At 35.1% G+C, this 19,081-nt stretch overlaps 1 protein-coding gene across 4 annotated transcripts; it reads right to left on the minus strand.

The window, feature by feature from the left end:
- Nucleotides 1-3,624: 3,624 nt before the first annotated feature.
- On the minus strand, nt 3,625-19,081 carry LOC129945401 (E3 ubiquitin-protein ligase Mdm2-like). 4 transcript variants are annotated; one of them, XM_056055138.1, is made up of 5 exons: nt 18,905-19,081; nt 18,387-18,764; nt 12,422-12,570; nt 12,147-12,347; nt 3,625-5,391 (listed from the first exon to the last, which is right to left on the minus strand). In XM_056055138.1, the coding sequence occupies exons 1-5, from the start codon at nt 18,930-18,932 to the stop codon at nt 4,153-4,155; spliced, it is 1,995 nt and encodes a 664-aa protein (XP_055911113.1). In that variant the 5' UTR covers nt 18,933-19,081; the 3' UTR covers nt 3,625-4,152. The 4 variants fall into 4 exon arrangements, with proteins under 4 accessions (XP_055911113.1, XP_055911112.1, XP_055911111.1 ...); XM_056055137.1 differs by having other exon boundaries at nt 18,387-18,767; XM_056055136.1 differs by having other exon boundaries at nt 18,387-18,812.

Consider the following 19,081-nt stretch of genomic DNA (forward strand, 5'->3'; position numbering starts at 1 on the left):
TTGCCTTTTTATATTTTTCCATTTTAGCAAATATGGTTAAGCGTTGCTTTTAAATGTTTGTAAGATAGCTTCAAAAAGCCTTATAAACGTGTTTTTCGAATTTTAAAAAGTGATATCAAAAAATCTGATGCTATACATTAATTGTGAAGTCGGATTTGGATTGGAAAAGCTTAATTTTATTGCCAGTAAGAAAACCTTGTCGACCAGTGTTATGGAAAACGAGTTTCTGATTTGTATCTTTAAAAAACTAAAATAATATTATTTAGTTGAAAACACTAAATGATGGTTTAGAATTAATTGTACGATTTTCTTGCAGAAATACTATTTTTTTTGTGAATTTTTCGGCTTACTAGATAGTGAATTTTAATTGTCAAAATTTGCTAGTGATTTTTTTTAAATAATCTTACTAGAATTTCTTCAGAACGACCGAGATGTCGGATTGTCCGCTACTCGATTTAAATGTTTGCAGCAATTCGGGCCAAAACATTTACAATAACGCGACGATCGTTATTGTCGACAAAAAATATGTACCAAAAACTTCGTTGAGCCAATAATGGGCTTCGTCGCTAGAAAAAAAGCTTGAAGTCACTGAAGAAAATGTAAAATTTACTTTGTAAATTGACAATTGGCATATTCATGTTTCTAAGATTTTTGAGAATATTTTAAGACATTGAGAGCAATCAAAATAACTTTGCATCTCTTTCCATTCTTGAAAAATTGAATCATACAAATTTCTGATTTCGCGCAGCAAGTCAGAAATATGTAGAAGTATTATTTTTTATATTTCTGTGAATACGGAAATCTTCAAGATCTTAGAAATATAAACTGTGCAAATGACAATTCTATGATTAGTGATTATTAGAACGCATAAAGTTCGAACTTTCAAACGCAGATTCGTATATCCGGTATATAAACATATGTATGTTCTGGGGCCAATTCTGCAAGCAAAAGGTTATAGTAACCATAAAACAAATTCAAATTTCCAATGGCACAAGAGTGAAATCAACATATTTATAAAATATTGATACAGATATTTTGGGAGTAAATAAAAAGTTTTCATAGAAATGGGTCTTGGGATTTTCAAATATTTTATTCGATTGTGGTAAGGGTTTGAGCTGTCGGAAATCTTTAAGGAATCATATATTTCGTAGAATGCCAAAACCTGTTGTCTGTTTGGCCTTTTTTATATTAAGTATTCAGTAACTATTTTCACATTTTTAAAAATGTATTTTGACATTTCTGTTAATTAAAGTGATGCCATATCTGATGGTTTTTGGTATTAAATTGGCTGCGTTCAATCTCGTTTTGGATATGGTATTAAATGAGTTAGATGTCTAAATTGAGATAGCTGTTCTGTCAGATACCAACATACACCACAAATTCTTAGATACCATTTTTGACAGCCCAGCTGCTCTCTTACACGTAAACTACTAACAAAAAGTTATCGGGATATGCTGTCTGCCTCCGATTTAATGCAGCCATTGTCGCCTGAACCTTCAGGCGACATAAGGGACTTGAAAGTAAGGCAAGTTTCTGATGGGCCAGCTGCCAAAAAATTGCATAATTAAGGCAACTTTATTGGAAACTTGACTGGAAAGTTAATCAAGAAAAATCTCCCTAACTATCAAGTCAAGTCAACTTATGTCAGAATGACAATCGATCATGTTTTTTTAATAAACTGAACGTTAAATTTTATTCCTCTACGATTTTTTTATTTTTAAAGGGTTTTTTGTCAAATTGGAAAAGAAATAAGTAATATTTCTTTAAATTACGAAATGCAAATGGGATGGACTTGTAGTTTGCCTGAGAACTGTTTTGTAGACAATAATGTTTTTGGTAGTTTTTGTACGGTAAACTGAAGGAAGTAAAGTTCTGAGTTTGAAGTTTATGAGACTTAAAAAACTAACTAGTTGATGGTAAAAATGTACTTTCAAAGAATGCAGTTGACTGCAAATGATTTTGTGTATTTATTAATTTTTACCAGGAGTTTATGGTTGGTTATTCTAAAATTTTTTATTTTGTTTGTAAGTGAAAATTTTGAGCAGTCGCTGCCAATTCAAAGTTGACAATGAGTGTTTTGACTCCATCTATACTTTGGCGCGTTAGTGATTCTATGGTACTAATATTTGTTCGTACTCGTACTGTTGTATGTTGAGCCCTAAGATCTCAACATACATACATAAATCCAATGGTTCGGATGGTATCCCCTCTATTATTCTGAAGAGGCGTTCTTTAATGCTAGCAAATATACGTACAACTACAGCTTTCTCATTTGTCCTACTCCTCAAGTTTCGTTCCGAGTAGATGGAAAACAGCATTTGTCCAGCCTATTCCCAAAAAAGGGAATCCTCTTTAATCCTGCACTTACGTCCCTTCTTTACAAGGTCCTGGAAACGCTTAATAACAAGCAGTAGGGTTTTCGCAGCAATGGGTCCACTGCTGATCTCATGGATCTCATCGAACAGTGGGACAAATTATACTGAATGACTGAACATCTCTTACTTACTTAAGCTTCTTGGACAGTATTGAACGTAGAGCATTGGTTCATTTATGTCGCGTGAACATTTAAAAGCTTATTCTAAGTCAACTACATTCCTCTCCTTAAACAGTTTAACCGTAATATTGGTATTTCTAGGAATGCTCACCCCTATACACTTGAGACCAATATCGTACTGTCAAGTACCAAGATTCGTTCTTTAGCTGCACTACACCAATGTGTACCACACTCTGTCTTTCCCTATCATTGCAATAGTCAGGAATTCAAAACCAATGTACCCGACACCTCCCTTCAAACAATCTCTCGTTTTTTTTTTGGATTATAGGAGTAATTGTGATTTCGTTTCTTATATATGAAATCAAATTCCAAATATTCTTTCCAAGAAGGAACAGTTAATCAGAAAAAAAGAACACTTTCACAACGAAAAACCTTGAAATAATCAGGTTTATTGAGTTTCACTCGGAAAACGTTTCACACGAATCACACTGCCAACCACTAGGATGAGGGCAAAAATGAAGGTACTTATTTCAACATTATAAATTCATAAAATTAAAGGACAAATTATAAACGAGCGTTGGAATTTACCAACAACAAACTACAAAAAAAGCGCATATAAAGATTTAGGAGGTAAAAAGAGAAAACTAAAAAGAAAACATGTTTCGAGGAAAGTACAGTACACTGCTTAGGGAAGTAAATGGAAACGCGTTGTCTTTTCGGATGAAAAAACAATATTCAACCTTCAAATGGTTAAAACTTTCGTTTCTATGATCTAAGAAAGGATGAGCTTATTTTGGGAAGACATCATAGCCGAACATCAGGTGTAATGGTGTCGGCAGATGTAACCTACCATGACACAGTCCACTTAGAATTTCTGTTTACAACAATGAAGCGAAACAACTGTAAACGTTTTATGGAATAGTCATTTGCAGAAATGACAAAACCTTCTTGGACCACTAGCTTTGATTTTCCAAAAAGACAATGCCCCCTATTGTTTTTAGTAAAAAAGACTGTATGATTCTCTTCTCAATCGTCTTATAGAGGTTATAACCGAAAATTCCATTCTCATTTCCAATTTACCCTTTACTGATGGCTAGTATTTACTTTTAAGCAATAACTTACTTTAAATAAAAACAATGTTTTTTTTTTGCTGTAAAGAAAGTTTATTTTAATTATTTTTTGTTTTTATTTTGTTTGTTTGAATCTTTTTTTTTTGTTTTTCTCATAAATAAATTAAATTTTTTTTTCGAATGAGACCATTTTCTTAATGTTTTCCTCATAATACGTTATAATAGTTACTAAATTAAATAACGTCATTTATTACCTTTAGTTATACTTTACCATAAGTAACATAACAATGCAGTCTAACTTTTGTTTTAATTTAGGAATTTTGGAAATATGATTTTTGTTTTCAAACAAACAATTTTCTTTCCTAAGAGACCCAATATTTGTACATATTTATCATTTCTAAGCTGCTTCTAACAACACAAACAAAAATTCCATTTCTTTAAAATTAACTTAAATTCAGATGTTTTTGTAATTTTAGTATATCACTTCATAACTTGGCTCACTATTATATGTTTAATCGATCAACTAAATTTTCGTATTTCAAATTCAAAATTTAATAGCAAAAAAGCGTAAATACACTTCAAAAATGATTAATGAACAAACAATTTCATGACATTTTTAACAGCACAATTACAAATTGGACATTTTTTGTTTTTGTTCCATATTTTAACCGCACACTTGTAGCAACAGCAAAGATGTAAGAACCTGCTATGAACGAACACTCCATTTTTGGGTTCGGTCAAACACGTCATGCACGAACCATAACTAGGAAACTCACTACTACCATTTTCTATGTCCTCTCTTAGGACGGCTTTTTGCGATCTAATTTTTTCTTTTATTGTTGAAATTTCAGGGAGTTCGGGATTACTAGAAGACGCTTTTATATTTGTATACGCGTCTGAGCACTCAGAAACGCTTTGTACTAAAGTAGATATTGCATGGGATTCAGTAGTGGTCTCCAAAGATATGTCCGAGGCATGACGACCTAACGAATGTTCTTCGGAGTTCAAATCGAATTCGAGCGTGCTTGGAATGCAATTCTTATCTTGTGACATTTCAGCTACATCACTTTCACTCAGTTCTTCACACACGGTATCAGAATTTGCCCCATTATTTCCACAATTAGAAACGCAATCTTCTTCATCCTCGTTTTGGTGTTCACTAGAAGATTTTCTTTCTTGACTCGAAGGAGCCGAACTGAAACCAGAATCTTTCTGAGTACCCTGGCTGCTATCAACGCACAGGGGTTCACTTAAAACAATATCAGTCTCAATTTCAGTACCACTAGATGAAGAAGGAATTCCATTCTTCTCTAAGCACTTTCTTTTAGCTAAGGTTTTGTACTTTGCCAGTCCTTTGGACAATTTTCTCTTTGCTGCAGTTCGCAAGTGTTGGGCGGGTTTTTGTTCATTTTGTTTTCTTGTGTAGCCAACTGAGCTAGATAAATATTTACTATACGGGGTTTCTTCGGATTTAGATTGTTTAGATAAATTGTTTATACATTTTATACTCAAATGACTTGCATTGTTATCATTATCATCTTCACTGCTACTGTTTTCAGCAGCACATTGTGCACGTAAACTTTCAACAGCTAACCTACCAGAAGTGATGATCGGAGATACACTCGGCATAGAGCTACTTGAAGACGATGGTGTTATCGTATTTGTACGATTGGTTTCATCTTGGATTTGTTTTTTAGTTAACGATTTGACTACTTCAGAGGTTGTTACAGATCGTTTCAGGGATGAGTAAATGGATGACCTTTGCTGTTTTAAAGCTGTTCTGCTTTTACGAAGACGAGGACGAGGTGGAAAATGAGTCTTACGAATCTGTAAATGAATACAAAAACCATACGATTAGTACAATTGTTATGCATGTATTGTTATATTTTATAAGATTTTGGTATTTTTTTTTTAAATTGTATTATTGTTTTATTTTTTTTTGTTTTAGCTTTTTTATGATATTTTTGTTTTTTATTTTTAATTATTAATCATTTTTTTTAAATTTTGTTTTTTGTGTTTTCTTTTTTTGTGTTTTTTGTTATTTTTGTTTTTCTTTTTTATTTTAGTATATTTTGGTTATTTTAATTTTTTTTGATAAAACGTTATAAAATGATTATTATATTTATTACGTCCCATGTCTCGGGAACTGTCTGTAAATAATAAAATTAAATTGTTTAACCAAATGATCAAATGAATGGTAATAAAGACAGTGCATGAGATGAGACACAATTTAATCACAAACTTAAGTGTATGTCTTATTTGTTAAAAGTAAAACAAAATCCACTTTGATGATTGGTTGATATTAGTTCCGGACAGGTTCAAAAATAACGAAATCATGTGTATCTGCATAAATGATCCTGAATGATAATAAACATGGTTTGGGCTACATTTAAAATTTAATAGCAAAGAATAAAATGAACAGAAACATTCTAAATAAATATTAGTAGCGTAGTAAAGGTTCCATAATGCTAGTTTAGAATATACCATTTAAAAGAAAATGAAATGTTTGTCATGACCTATCAACCTTCCACACTATAGTTAAATCATGAGAGGTTTATTTTACTTACTTCCAAATAATCGGTTTTAAATGTATGTAAGTATTTTATTTTTATTTATGATTGAATGTTGAAAACAAGGCCAACATCTGTCCTAAAGGTAAGAAAAGCGTTCCTCATCATAAGGAGTTACCTGGGAAACCATTTCAAAACCAGAACTTGCGTTCCTTACAAATTGAAGGTAAGGTAAAAACTGCTTCAGTGACAATAAAATTATAATAACAAGGGGTATGCTATGTATTTGTTGAGAACAGGTTGAAGTTATTTGTTAAATAAATAAATTGGGTGGCGCAACAGTCCGTTGTGAACCAGGGCCTTGTGACTTACAACTCGCAACCATTCCTGTGTGCGAGTAATGTTGTCAGGAATGGAAGGCACCTACAATTTTAGGCCGAATCCGAACGGCTAATTTGAGAAAGCCCTTTTTCATGACAAGAATTACTCTTGAAGGAATTGTCAATTCCTCGCAAGAGGCAGTACCCGCGAAAATTATTATTTTTTAAATTAAGGTGGTAGGGAAGTTATTTGTTATGAGATATTAATATCAAGTGAAACCATCAGAAAGTGGAACCGCAGTCAATGATGAGGATATGGAAGGACCACTTCTGCAGACTTTATAAAGGCGACGACGAACCGAATTCCGCTGTCAGGCAGAATGATCCATTCAACATAGACGACGGAAGCCAACAATCCCATCCTCCCGACTTAGACGAAGTAAAGATTTACATATCTAAGCTGAAGTGTAATAAAGCCTGGTGCGGATGGCTTGAATGCCGAACTCTTTAAAGCAGTTGGAGATAAGTTGGTTAGAAGCATGCACCAACTTATCTGTAAGATATGGTCGGAAGAAAGCATGCCCGATGAGTGGAACCTCAGTATTGTTTGCCCGATTCTGAAAAAAGGAGACCCTCTAAACTGCACCAACTATAGAGGAATCAGTCTACTTAACATCGCCTATAAAATCTTCTCTGCCGTAATATGTGAACGTCTAAAACCCATCGTCAACAACCTGATAGGTCCTTATCAGTGTGGTTTTAGACCAGGAAAGTCCACAGTCGATCAAATATTCACATTACGGAAGATTCTGTACAAACCCAAAAACACCAAATCGACACCCAACATTTTTTTTATCGATTTCAAGGCCGCACATGACAGCATATACAGAGACGAGCTGTATAGAGCCATGCTAGTTTTGGCATCCCTGCCAAGGTCGTCCGTAAGTGCAGGATAACCATGGAGAATTCACGCTGCTCCATAAAAGTTGGAAACAACTTAACAGAACCTTTCGATGTCAAAAAAGGTTTAAGACAAGGTGATGCGCTGTCATGCGATTTTTTTAACATCGTACTTGAAAGAATAGTGCAGAGCTCACACGTCAACACTATAGGCACTATCTTTTAAAAGTCTGTCCAATTACTAGCATATGCTGATGACATTGACATAATCAGAAGAACTCAGCGTGATGTCAATGGGGTTTTTGTGAGTATTGAGGAAGAGGCGGCTTAACGGTAACTGAGGGCAAAACAGTACATGTCGTCAAGAAAAGACCTACAACACCGACGTCTTGGTCAAAACGTCACCATCGACAGACGTAACTTTGAGGTAGTCAAGGACTTCGTCTACCTAGGCTCCGCTGTAAACGCAGAAAACAACACCAGCGCTGAGATCAAAACAAAGAGTAACTGTTGCTAACCGCGGTTTCTTTGGGCTAAGAAAGCAATCGAACAGCAAAGCCCTCTCTTGAGGGACCAAAGTGTCGTTATATAAGACCCCCATCATCCCCGTTCTGCTATACGGTGCAGAAGCATGGACTATGACAAAAGCGGATAGAAGAACCTTGGGTCGTTTCGAGAGAAAAGTTCTCGTGTGATCTACGGTCTCGTATGCATCGAAGGGGAGTGGAGGAGAAGATGGAACGACGAACTGTACCGGCTGTACAGACTGTACCCAGAAGGGTAAAAGTCCAACGACTAAGATGGGTCACGTAGAGCGCATGGAAACCAATGCTCCGGCCCGGAGTCTTCAAAACCACACCCACAGGACCGCGCAGAAGAGGAAGACCGCGAATCAGGTTGCGCGCATAAGTGGAAAGTGACCTCACCCAACTTGGAGCGCAAAACTGGAGACATTTACCTAGGGACCGAGCTAGATGGAGAAGTTTGTTGAATGAGGCCCAACAGTACTGTAGCGCTACCTTAAGTAAGTAAGTAGAAACCATCAGTTCGAACTGTATCGAGCTAAATTGAGGCGAATGATGCAAAGACCCAACAAAAGCCATACAGCATAAGAATGATAAGCTCTAACTCACGTTGATAGAAGAGACCTGATAACAATCAAATTGAAAGTCCTTCCCCTCACCATCGTAGTCTACAAATTTTGAACTTTCAATTTATTTCATGGTTTAAATGATCAAATAACTTTAATAGGCCCTCCATTGTGAGTGTTTCGGTTCATTATCTTGTGTGAACCCATTTAATTGGCCTGCCATCTTCGGCAAAAGGCACCATTTCAATCTTTAGGGTTTAAATTCAGTCCGTAGCACATGTTTGTACTAGAAGCTAAAAAACTTCTCCTTAACTGTATTCTGTGCATACTTGAGACAGAATTCCAACACTGTATGTTTATGTATGCATTTATTTTACTTTCTGCCATGTTGCAGAAGTACATATTTACAAGAATATCGACAGGCACGAAATCTCGAAGAATAATGATACTGCGGACAAAATATTATCTCCTGTTTGTCCAATAAATTGATCAACGACAAAAATGCACTAATAAAAAGTCACAAATTTAACTTTCTTTTTGGTGGTTGTGGTAGCAGTACGTATGGCAAATACATCTCAAAGTACCACTGACCAGATAAGTTTTAAACAGACTCTTACTAATGTTTGTTCAGTTTGATATGCATTTAAATATATCCCTAAAAAACGGTCGCATAAGTCCTCAAAATTGTAATTTTCTTTTGGCTATGCCTGGGCATTCGCATAGAAAGTGGAATGTATCTTCTTTCGTCTCCTCGTCATCACATCCTGTACATAAAGCAGATGAGCCCATACCAATTCTTTTCATGTGATTGCCCAATGACTTATGACTCGTTAGGATACCTATTAGCAAGGACAGTTTTACCTTTGAAAATCTTTGTCCATAGATTCCTAGAAAATCAGCAAGTTTCTAGAGCTGTCCACTAGCTGTTTGCGATTTGAAAGAAACTTTGGTGGGTTTGTTCATTTACCTGCTTTTTTCGCCTGTATGTCAAAGTTACCAGTATATGGCTTGGACTGAGCATTGATCCGTTTTTGGCCAATTTGTCTGCCTTTTCATTATTGTCAATGTCACATTGTACTTGAACCCAACAGAGGGTAACCGTGTTGATCTCGCTGAGTAAATAAAGCAACGTATGATATTGTTGTATGAGTTTTGACTTTGTGACAGTGTCATTTTATGGCCTTGATAGCTGTTTGACTGTCGAAAAATATGTTTATGCATTTGTCTTCCAAATTGTGGGAAGAAAGGTCCTTAGCGGCTTCAGAAACCACAAGTACTTCTGCTTGAAAGACACTGCATTCATTTGTAAGCTTTATTGATCTTTCTAGGGTAGGATTACATGAAAAGACGACAGACGTAACCCCTCCTCTCTCTGTTTTCTCTTCAGTCCTTCCTTGTGGGAATTTTTATTTGTGCTATTGGGTTAAAATCTATGTACTTCCTTTAATTGGAAGCCCTTTTCCAGTTATTACACAGTATTAGTCAAGGACTTCGTCTACCTAGGCTCCGCTGTACACAGAAAACAACACCAGCGCTGAGATCAAACGAAGAGTAACTGTTGCTAACCGCTGTTTCTTTGGGCTAAGAAAGCAATTGAACAGCAAAGCCCTCTCTTGAGAGACCAAAGTTTCGTTATATAAGACCCCCATCATCCCCGTTCTGCTATACGGTGCAGAAGCATGGACTATGACAAAAGCGGATAAAAGAATCTTGGGTCGTTTCGAGAGAAAAGTTCTCGTGTGATCTACGGTCCCGTATGCATCGAAGGGGAGTGGAGGAGAAGATGGAAAGACGAGCTGTACCGGCTTATGACCTGTTAGGATACCTATTAGCAAGGACAGTTTTGTTTTTACCTTTGGAAATCTTTGTCCATAGATTCCTAGAAAATCAGCAAGTCCACTAGCTGTTTGCGATTTCAAAGAAACTTTGGTGGGTTTGTTCATTTACCTGCTTTATTCGCCTGTATGTCAGAGTTACCAGTATATGGCTTGGACTGAGCATTGATCCGTTTTTGGCCAATTTGTCTGCCTTTTCATTATTGTCAATGTCACATTGTCCTTAAACCCAACAGAGGGTAACCGTGTTCATCTCGCTGAGTAAATAAAGCAACAATATTGTTGTACGAGTCTTGACTTTGTGACAGTTGCAATTATGACCTTGATTGCTGCTTGACTTTCGATAAATATGTTTATGCATTTGTCTTCCAAATTGTGGCAAGAAAGATTCTTAACGGCTTCAGAAACCACAAGTACTTCTGCTTGAAAGACACTGCATTAATTTGGAAGCTTTCTTGATCTTTCTAGGGTAGGATTACATGAAAAGACGACAGACCTAAGCCCTCCTCTCTCTGTTTTCTCTCCAGCCCTTCCTTGTGGGAATTTCTATTTGTGCTACTGGGTTAAAATCTATGTACGTCTTTAAATATTAAGCAATTTTCCAGTTATTACACAGTATTAGACTTTTGGCCGCTAGTTCCTTCACAAACATATCGACAGGTGTTAGGGTTAGCAATGTCTCCAGGGCTGCTGTTGGCACTTGTAGTACCTATACATGCAATTCTTTGAATTTTTGTCATATTTTTAAGATAGGTAACCCTTTCAAGGGCTGGTCACCACACAAAACTTGCGTATGTTAGGTATTATTGGCCTCCACAGAATGATTTTAGGGCTTGTACTCCATGTTTTTCCGAATTCTGCTGTAAGAATAAAAGCAACTGAGGCTTTTTTCTATTTTTCTGTGATGTTTTTTCTCCCGTTTAAGTTAAACCAGTTCAAGATATTTTGCCGTACCAGTTATGTGTCTCCTGAAAAGAACACGTTCTACCTTTAGTTGGCTGACGTTAAGTCCACACTTACTGGCCCAATTACTAAGCATATAAAGACCTAATTGTAGAATTACACAAAGTCTAGGTAAAATTTTCCCTAAAGCCAGTTGAATGTACCTGTATTTCATTTTGACAAAATAAAGGGGATATAAAATAGAAATAAAGGGGATATAAAATAGAACATTAAAACCGGAAGAACTTCATGAATGCAGTTAATGGAACAACAAATGAACAATGTGCATCTTGCACGCTTCTGTTTTTTTTTGCAAACACCCATTCTCCTCAGATACTAGTAAATCTGTTATTATATGTATACCCGTAATATATAAATATATAAATATAGACACAAGTTTGTTTCCTCTTAGAGAATTTTCGTTTAACACCTCAAATTCTTTTTTGTTCTTTAAAACAAAAAAAGCAAGAGATGGACAAATGCATTACAAAGTATACACAAAAGTAATAATTATAATATCTGAATTGTATTTACAATATTACAATATTGTAATATTTTGTTGGAGTCATTTTATAGAACGAAAAATATACACAAAAACCAAAAGAACCAAAGCGAATGCAACGAAGCTATGACGTTGACCAAGAATCAAGAAATCATGACGCAAAAACTTACTTACACACAACACATGGATTGTGAGTGCGCAACAAGTCTGTTGAGAATTCAAACAGTTCAGTTATCTTTCTTGTTCATTCATGTTAGGTATTTCAGATTTTTTTAGCTTCGCTTTAAAAATTGCAATATGTACATTATGGATGTAGGTACATATACCTACTTAAATAAACATTTTTGTGTGCGGTTAGTACGGTTGGCGGTTCCACTTGCAAGGGAGACAAACATTTCAGTTATTCATAGCTCAAATGCAAGATTAAAAGAATAAAAAAGCGGATTGAAAATTTATATACATATGTAACTAGTTGATAATTACCTGATAACATTTTTCACAATATCGGAACATTGGGTTGTTCTGCTTGTTCTTGCATTTCACACATTTCCAGTAATCTGCTAAACTAAACTCCGAGTCATATGTTGAATAGGAATCCATTGAATCTTCCTCCGTATCAGCAAAATCACTTGAACATTTCGATGTGTTGCATATGGCTCTAGCAACCGCAGCTAAAATAAAATCCTAGTATACACAAAATAAGAGACAATAACCTTTGGAAACTGTTTTCTTTTTTTTGTTTAATTATATTTTCTTACGTCTGTTCCACTTGACGAATCATTTGTAAACAAATCTTCACTGTTGCTTGCGCTTGCTACTTCGTATTCAACAACTTTGATGGTGGCTCCTATTTCGCCAGTTGAGTAGGACGAATTTGAATCGGTATCACTAGAATCCCGACATAAGTCTTAATCAGAAAGAAAACAAATATAATTATTATTAGTAAGTTGACAAAAAATAAATATAAAACCATTTAGATCAAACTTAATATTTGCATTAAATAATATAAGCAATCAAATGTAAACTACTTAAACAACTTTGGGAGATTTAGCTTTTATAATGAGACACAATTCGTGACCTGGTTTCTGCGATCATACAGAATTGAAGTGCACTATTTTGAACATTGAAAACAACAATAGTGACAAATGTATTAATTGCAAACTATCATTTTGGGACGTAAGCAAAACTAAGTCCAAAAATTTTGTTTGTCAAATTGACATTTGATCATCTTTTTCATACAACTGAAAGCAGAACTTTATTACTCTATAAATTATTTATTTTCCATTTAATTTTTTTGTGTAAAAAGGGTTCCTTGTCAAATTGGAAAATAAATAAGTAATATTTTTTTAAATACAAATCGCGATAGACTTAAGCTTGCTTGAGGAGTATTTTGTAGACAAAAATGTTTTTGATAATTAATAAAAATAGTTCCAAGTTTGAAATGTATGACACTTGAAACTAACTAGCTGTCTTGGTCAAAAGTTACGGTGAACCTGCCCAATGGCTTTTTAATTCCTTATTTTCTCCCAAGCCAAAAAAAACATTCACCTTGACAGTTCAATACAGCTCCCGCGCTGAATTGTGGATTGATACAAATCGCAACTGTTTGACAATTCTAAATTGAGTTTAGAAACAATTTGATGACGTCATAAATCTTTACAATTCTAATAAGAAACGATTGGGACAGAATTAGGGGTGAAGAAAGTCCGTACGTTCGCAAAGTTTTTTTCATCGTCCATAGTTCAAGAACCAGTAGAGATATCGACTTCAAATAAATTAATACAGATAATAATGGAAAAAGATGCTGAAAGGACTCTCAAGAAAATTGAGTGGGTAGTAAAGGTAAATATTTTGGTTAACTAAAAATATTTCACGAACCAATAACGCTAGAGACTTGAATTAAATTCTATGTTATATGTATATTGTAAAGTGATACCAAACTAATATATTTTCGGAAAAAATCCAATTATTTCGACTAAAATATATTTCAAACTAATTTTATTTCACAGAAAATATTGTTTTTTACATTCAGTAAATTCTTTTTAAAATTTCAACAGTCCGTTTTTTAATAAAAAAAATATAAAATCTACAAAAAATAGTACACGAATTTGGTAAAAATTGATGTTCGGTTCTCGATATCTCGTGTACAATAAAAGATATTGATTCCCAATTAATTTCATTTATCTAATTTCTTTTTGTTTATATACGAGTAAAAAAATTGGTTTTCGGCTAAAAATCCCGTAAGCATAAATAGATTTTTAAATATGCAAAATAATGTTGGCAATTTTTTAAGAATAATTTAACTGACAACTTTTTTTTACAAAACAAGGAAACCTATAAACTTTTAAGCAAGACAAATCGACAGACGGGATGGGAAGTTATCAGTGTGGGTAGCAGCATCACAGCCTCTTTTTATGATGGAGTTTTAGTTAAATTTTCTATAAAATACATTAAACTTGAATACAATTTTAAGTGCACAGACACTGAAATAAAAATTGAAAATGATTTTCATTTTGCTGTCGAAAAATTCTGTTTTACTAGTTTTTTGATTGATTTTTTGATTTGAATTGATAGTGACGCAACAGTCCGGTGAGAACTAGGGTCTAGTGACTGACAACTCTAAATTCGAGTACTTTTCATGACAAGAATTACTTTTGGAGAGTTCAATTTGTCACAAGAGGCAGTACCCGTGAATAAAAACTTTAGATAGCATAGGCAGGATCATGACCAATGCTTTTTAAGTTATCTGATTTCTTTGGTTTCATTTCATACATCCCTAATGCTTAATGCTTTTCCTTTACTTAAAGATTCCGCTTCCCTCTTTCCTAAAGATCATTTATTTTAATGTTATATTTCACAAATCTTCATCAAGAATCTATCTTTGTCAAAAAAGGCAAAAATTACTCGCATAAAGTGAAATTCGGTTTAAAAATGGCCACTCATTGGAGGCATGATCGTACAAAATATTCAATGTCAGTATATAATGAAATATTGCATATACTGAGTAATATCAGTCTTTTTACAGAGTTAAATATCCTACCTGTTTGTTTTTGTTTAATATAGAGATAGGCATTCATTTGATTGTAAGGCATTCCGATCCAGTATATGAATCGAAACTGACATAAAAGCTAAGTACAAACGATTGCCAGATCCTACAATATTTCCTGGTCTGTAAGTAAATAACTTACTTAATTAAGGTGGCGCTACAGCTCTGTGTGAACTTGGGCCTCACCCACCAAACTTCTCCATCTAGCTCGGTCTCTAGCTAGATGTCTCCAGTTTCGGGCTCCAAGTTGATTGAGGTCATTTTCCATTTTTCACTCAAAACGACCAAAGGTGCTTTTTTCATATTCCATGCTTCTTCACCGTATAGCAGCATGGGGAATTTGCAGAACTTCATTCCTGCTTTTAAACCTCTCAACATCTTCGACCGCACGCTTCTCATGCTTTCTCTTTTTCCTTCTGAGAAGTCAGTGTTCCTATCCTCTTCTGCACATAGAGCTCATGAGAAGGATTTGGCGATCTCTTGCGATTGAAGCCGTTCGACGTTGTATCTTCTCCCAGCATCTCCCTGTTTTGGGGCCTGGAAACACGAAGTTCTACCTTGGCGACAAGGAGGTAGTGGTCCGAGTCGATGTTAGCTTCTCGGAAAGTTCGGAGATCCATGATGCTGCAAGCGTGTCTAGCGTCGATCGCAATATGGTCAATTTGGTTGATGGTAGATTGATCTGGAGAATTCCAAGTTTCTTTGTGGAAAACGCGTAGTGGCTACCATGACGTTTCGCTTCGCAACAAAATCAATGAGCATGAATCTGTTGTTGTGCAGGCTGTTTTTCCTGATTATTCCACCAAATAAGCGCTGTTTGTTTTCTGGGTAGCGGTCATCATAAGTGGTCTGTTAAGAGACCTAACATTAAACGTGTATATCCGAAGTTCATTGTCCTTAATTCGTTTGCGTGGGTTGTCAACAGTAAATCCGTCCGTATCCGAGGCTTGTTCTGCTTCGAAACTGGATTTTCTTTATGTGGTCAGGGAGTCACCCTGACGCGAGACCTGCAACCTGAACGACCAGGTCCTTGTTTTAACTCCAAGGGCGAGAGCCAAAATAAACCGCGTCTTACAGCCCTGGGCTTAGAGTCCTAAAAGTTTCCGTACAGCAGCCCAATTTTAGTTTTTTTTGTTGAAAAAAAGTACTAGGAAGTTAGTTTCGATCTTCGCCTTTTTACCAAATTTAAACAAATTGTGATAGTGGTTTTCGAAAACCTGTTTTTAATATATTGTTAAAGTAAATATTTTATCTCGGATATACAAAACGAAAGCTGCTGTACGGAGACCTTTTGGACTCTGTGTATGTCGTAGTAGCCCTATAAGGTGTTCACTAAGTAGTTCAACCTAACTGGAACTGTAGACGCCACCGTTGATTCCATCTTGGGAGATAGGCCTTAATGGAAACACCTCTCCAGTCCTATCAGTATATAAGTTGGTTCTTATTTAAGTGTCATACATTTCAAACTCAAAACTTTTACCAAAAACATTATTGTCTGCATAACTCTTCAGACAAGCTACAAGTCCATCATGATCTGTATATTGTATTGTAAACAAAAATTACTTACTTCTCCAATTTGATAAGAAACCTTTTATTTACAAAAGGATATCATAGAGTGAAAAAAAGTTCAGCTTTTAGTTGAATGCAAACAAGTAAATTTGACTTGATAGTTAGGGAGATTTTTCTTAGGTAAATTTCCAGTCAGCTTTCCAATAAAATTATAAAATTGTTGGAAGTACGAACAAAATGACTGATTCTGCTTGTGTATATCTACGGTATTAACAGCCAAAGGAGTATGGGAACCTCGTCCATACACCATTTCTCCTGCTTTTTAGATGATCAGAGCACTAATAAGTAAACTTGACATAACTTAACTGGTGCATACACCAAGCACTGGCTTACCAAACTCATACACCAGTTGCTGAACGGTGCCATTGCCCTTACGAGTGTGAAGGAGAAAGTGGTAGGGTAAAGTAGTTGAACATACCCAAGTAACTGATGCGTTAACCTCTTCTCACAAGACATTTCGGGCTACAGCTCGCGGGCTCTGTCATGGGACTCTTATCATATGTTTTAATCTAGGGTATCCCACTTATCTTTATTGGAAAATTCACTTGAAAGTTATAAAATGAAAATCTCTTTTGCTACAAGTCAAGTCTACTTATATCAACATTTCAGCTTATCAAGTTTTTTTATTTAAATGAAAACTGATTATAAACTGTGATTTATTTATTGAAAAAGAAACAAAGACTTTTTCATTGCGGTACGAACGATCAACCCGTGTAAGGATTTTTAGAGCCCCTCATTTTTGGTGACATACGCAATAATTGTGTGAACATACAATTTTCAGACCACTGACTGATGTGACAATGACATGGATTTCGATGACAATTAAATTGGCGAATCTCCATTTCTACGATTTTAAAGATTTCCGTTTAAAAAAAAAAAAAACAAATTCCTGTTTTTCAAGTTTACATTTTTTAGGATTAGATTCCTCCATTTGTATCTATCGCACAATTGAAATAGGAACAGCTCAATGAAAACTATTGAGACAATTCTCAGAAATCTTAACAACATAAATTGGTCAATTAGGTAGAAAGTATTTGACTATTGTCCACTCTTTGAAGTCTATTGGTACGACATTTGTTGACATAACAATAGTCTCTATTAAGCTGAAGTATTGTTTAACAGTTCTACTTCATAGTTATTTCTAGAACGATGTTCACCCTTATGGGTGGGTCAGTTGTCAGTCTTAACATTTTACCTCGCTATCAATACTTAAAAAAAAAAAAACAAACATATAGGTATGATAAGAATTCAATATGAGTCGCCTCCCATGTGAACACATCTTAATTGAAATTATGAAAAACTTAAAACTCAAAATTCATAATCAATAGTTTTGCTATAAATCTAGTGTTGGTTAAGTTCAATAATATGGACGCATTTGTTTTTTCTTTCTTCTCCCTACTTTTTCATTAGAAAATAATTCTTAACAGGTGTAGTACCCACAGTAACACTCGACATGATTGTTTTTAAACTACATAAGTCAAGGAAGCCCGGAAAAGCATTTTAAAATATTTCTAAAACTTTTTCTCCTTTTTTAAATAGTCACAAATGCTTATATTCATGTGACTGACCTTGACTCCAGAAACCAGTTTTATAGAAAAAAAAGAACTGAAAAGCTTCATTTAATTAATAGCTTCCCTAAAGACAAAAATTGTCGGTCGACAAGCCTATGCTTAGAAATTTAGACAAAAAAAAACGCCCTACATTGACTGTTTGAGCAACAAGCGACGACGTCACAGATCACAGCAATGATGACGACATGCACATGCCTCACTTCACACCACAACCCACACCCTTCTCTGTTATTCATTCTTTCTATCTTAAATTTTTCAACTGCTTCAGCTTCACTATCACTGGACAAGCAAGAAAGTACAGGCACTCGAAGTGAACTTGACTAAAGCGACAAGCAGCAGTTCGTATTGGGACTTGAACGAGTTTGGACGTGCAAACGGATGATACAATCATTTGCTTTTATTACATTTCTGACAAACTAATTGAAATGAAAATATTCCACTGCGTCTGCAATAAGTATTCACTTTTGGTCATGTTATCATCAAATCAACCATACTTTATATAAGCATTATTTACTTTCGTTCTAAAAATGGACTCACCAGTTTCACGACAATTCAAGCTGTCATAGCTCGATGAGTCGGAGAGTTCATCGCAATTATTCCTTTTTGGAGATTCCTCAGCTAAGCGCACGAAAAATGTACGAAAAATTCGAGGATGGAGTTGTTGTTGTTGCTGATGCTGCTGGGACTGGGAGGTTGCGTTTAATTTGGTAGAAAAGTTTTTTGGAGGAGATTTTTGTTCTTCGTTATTTTCACTCAAACGACGACACCATCCTTCTTCAGTTCTGGTTGGTGTTGTTGTTGTAGTCCGTTGTGGGGAAACTAAAACAGGCGACATCGAAATCGAATCCGAACCACGTTCTTCGTATTCCCCGTTGTTCATTTTTGTACACCGCCATTTTTTAATCTCTTCTACTGCTGCTGACGATTGGGGTATTTGTTGGAGGAAATGGGAGCAATAGTTATCTTTCGTTGAATAATTATTTTCTTTTTAACATTCGTCCCACAATTTATGAGGTATATTTATTAAGCAATATCAAAATGAAAATTCACTATACCTGTTATTAAATTATGTGAAACACTCATTTTTTATTGCAATTTGTTTATTAAAACTAAATAACACACTTGTGTTGTGGTATGAAAATATATAAAATAAGACTATACTATGCGGGCCTGAAGCCTGTGTGTATTTTTAGCGAAACAGAGACTTTTACGCGACCAATTCCGAATTTTGA

This window comes from Eupeodes corollae, chromosome 2 (genome assembly GCF_945859685.1).
Source record: "Eupeodes corollae chromosome 2, idEupCoro1.1, whole genome shotgun sequence".
Taxonomy (NCBI): domain Eukaryota; kingdom Metazoa; phylum Arthropoda; class Insecta; order Diptera; family Syrphidae; genus Eupeodes; species Eupeodes corollae.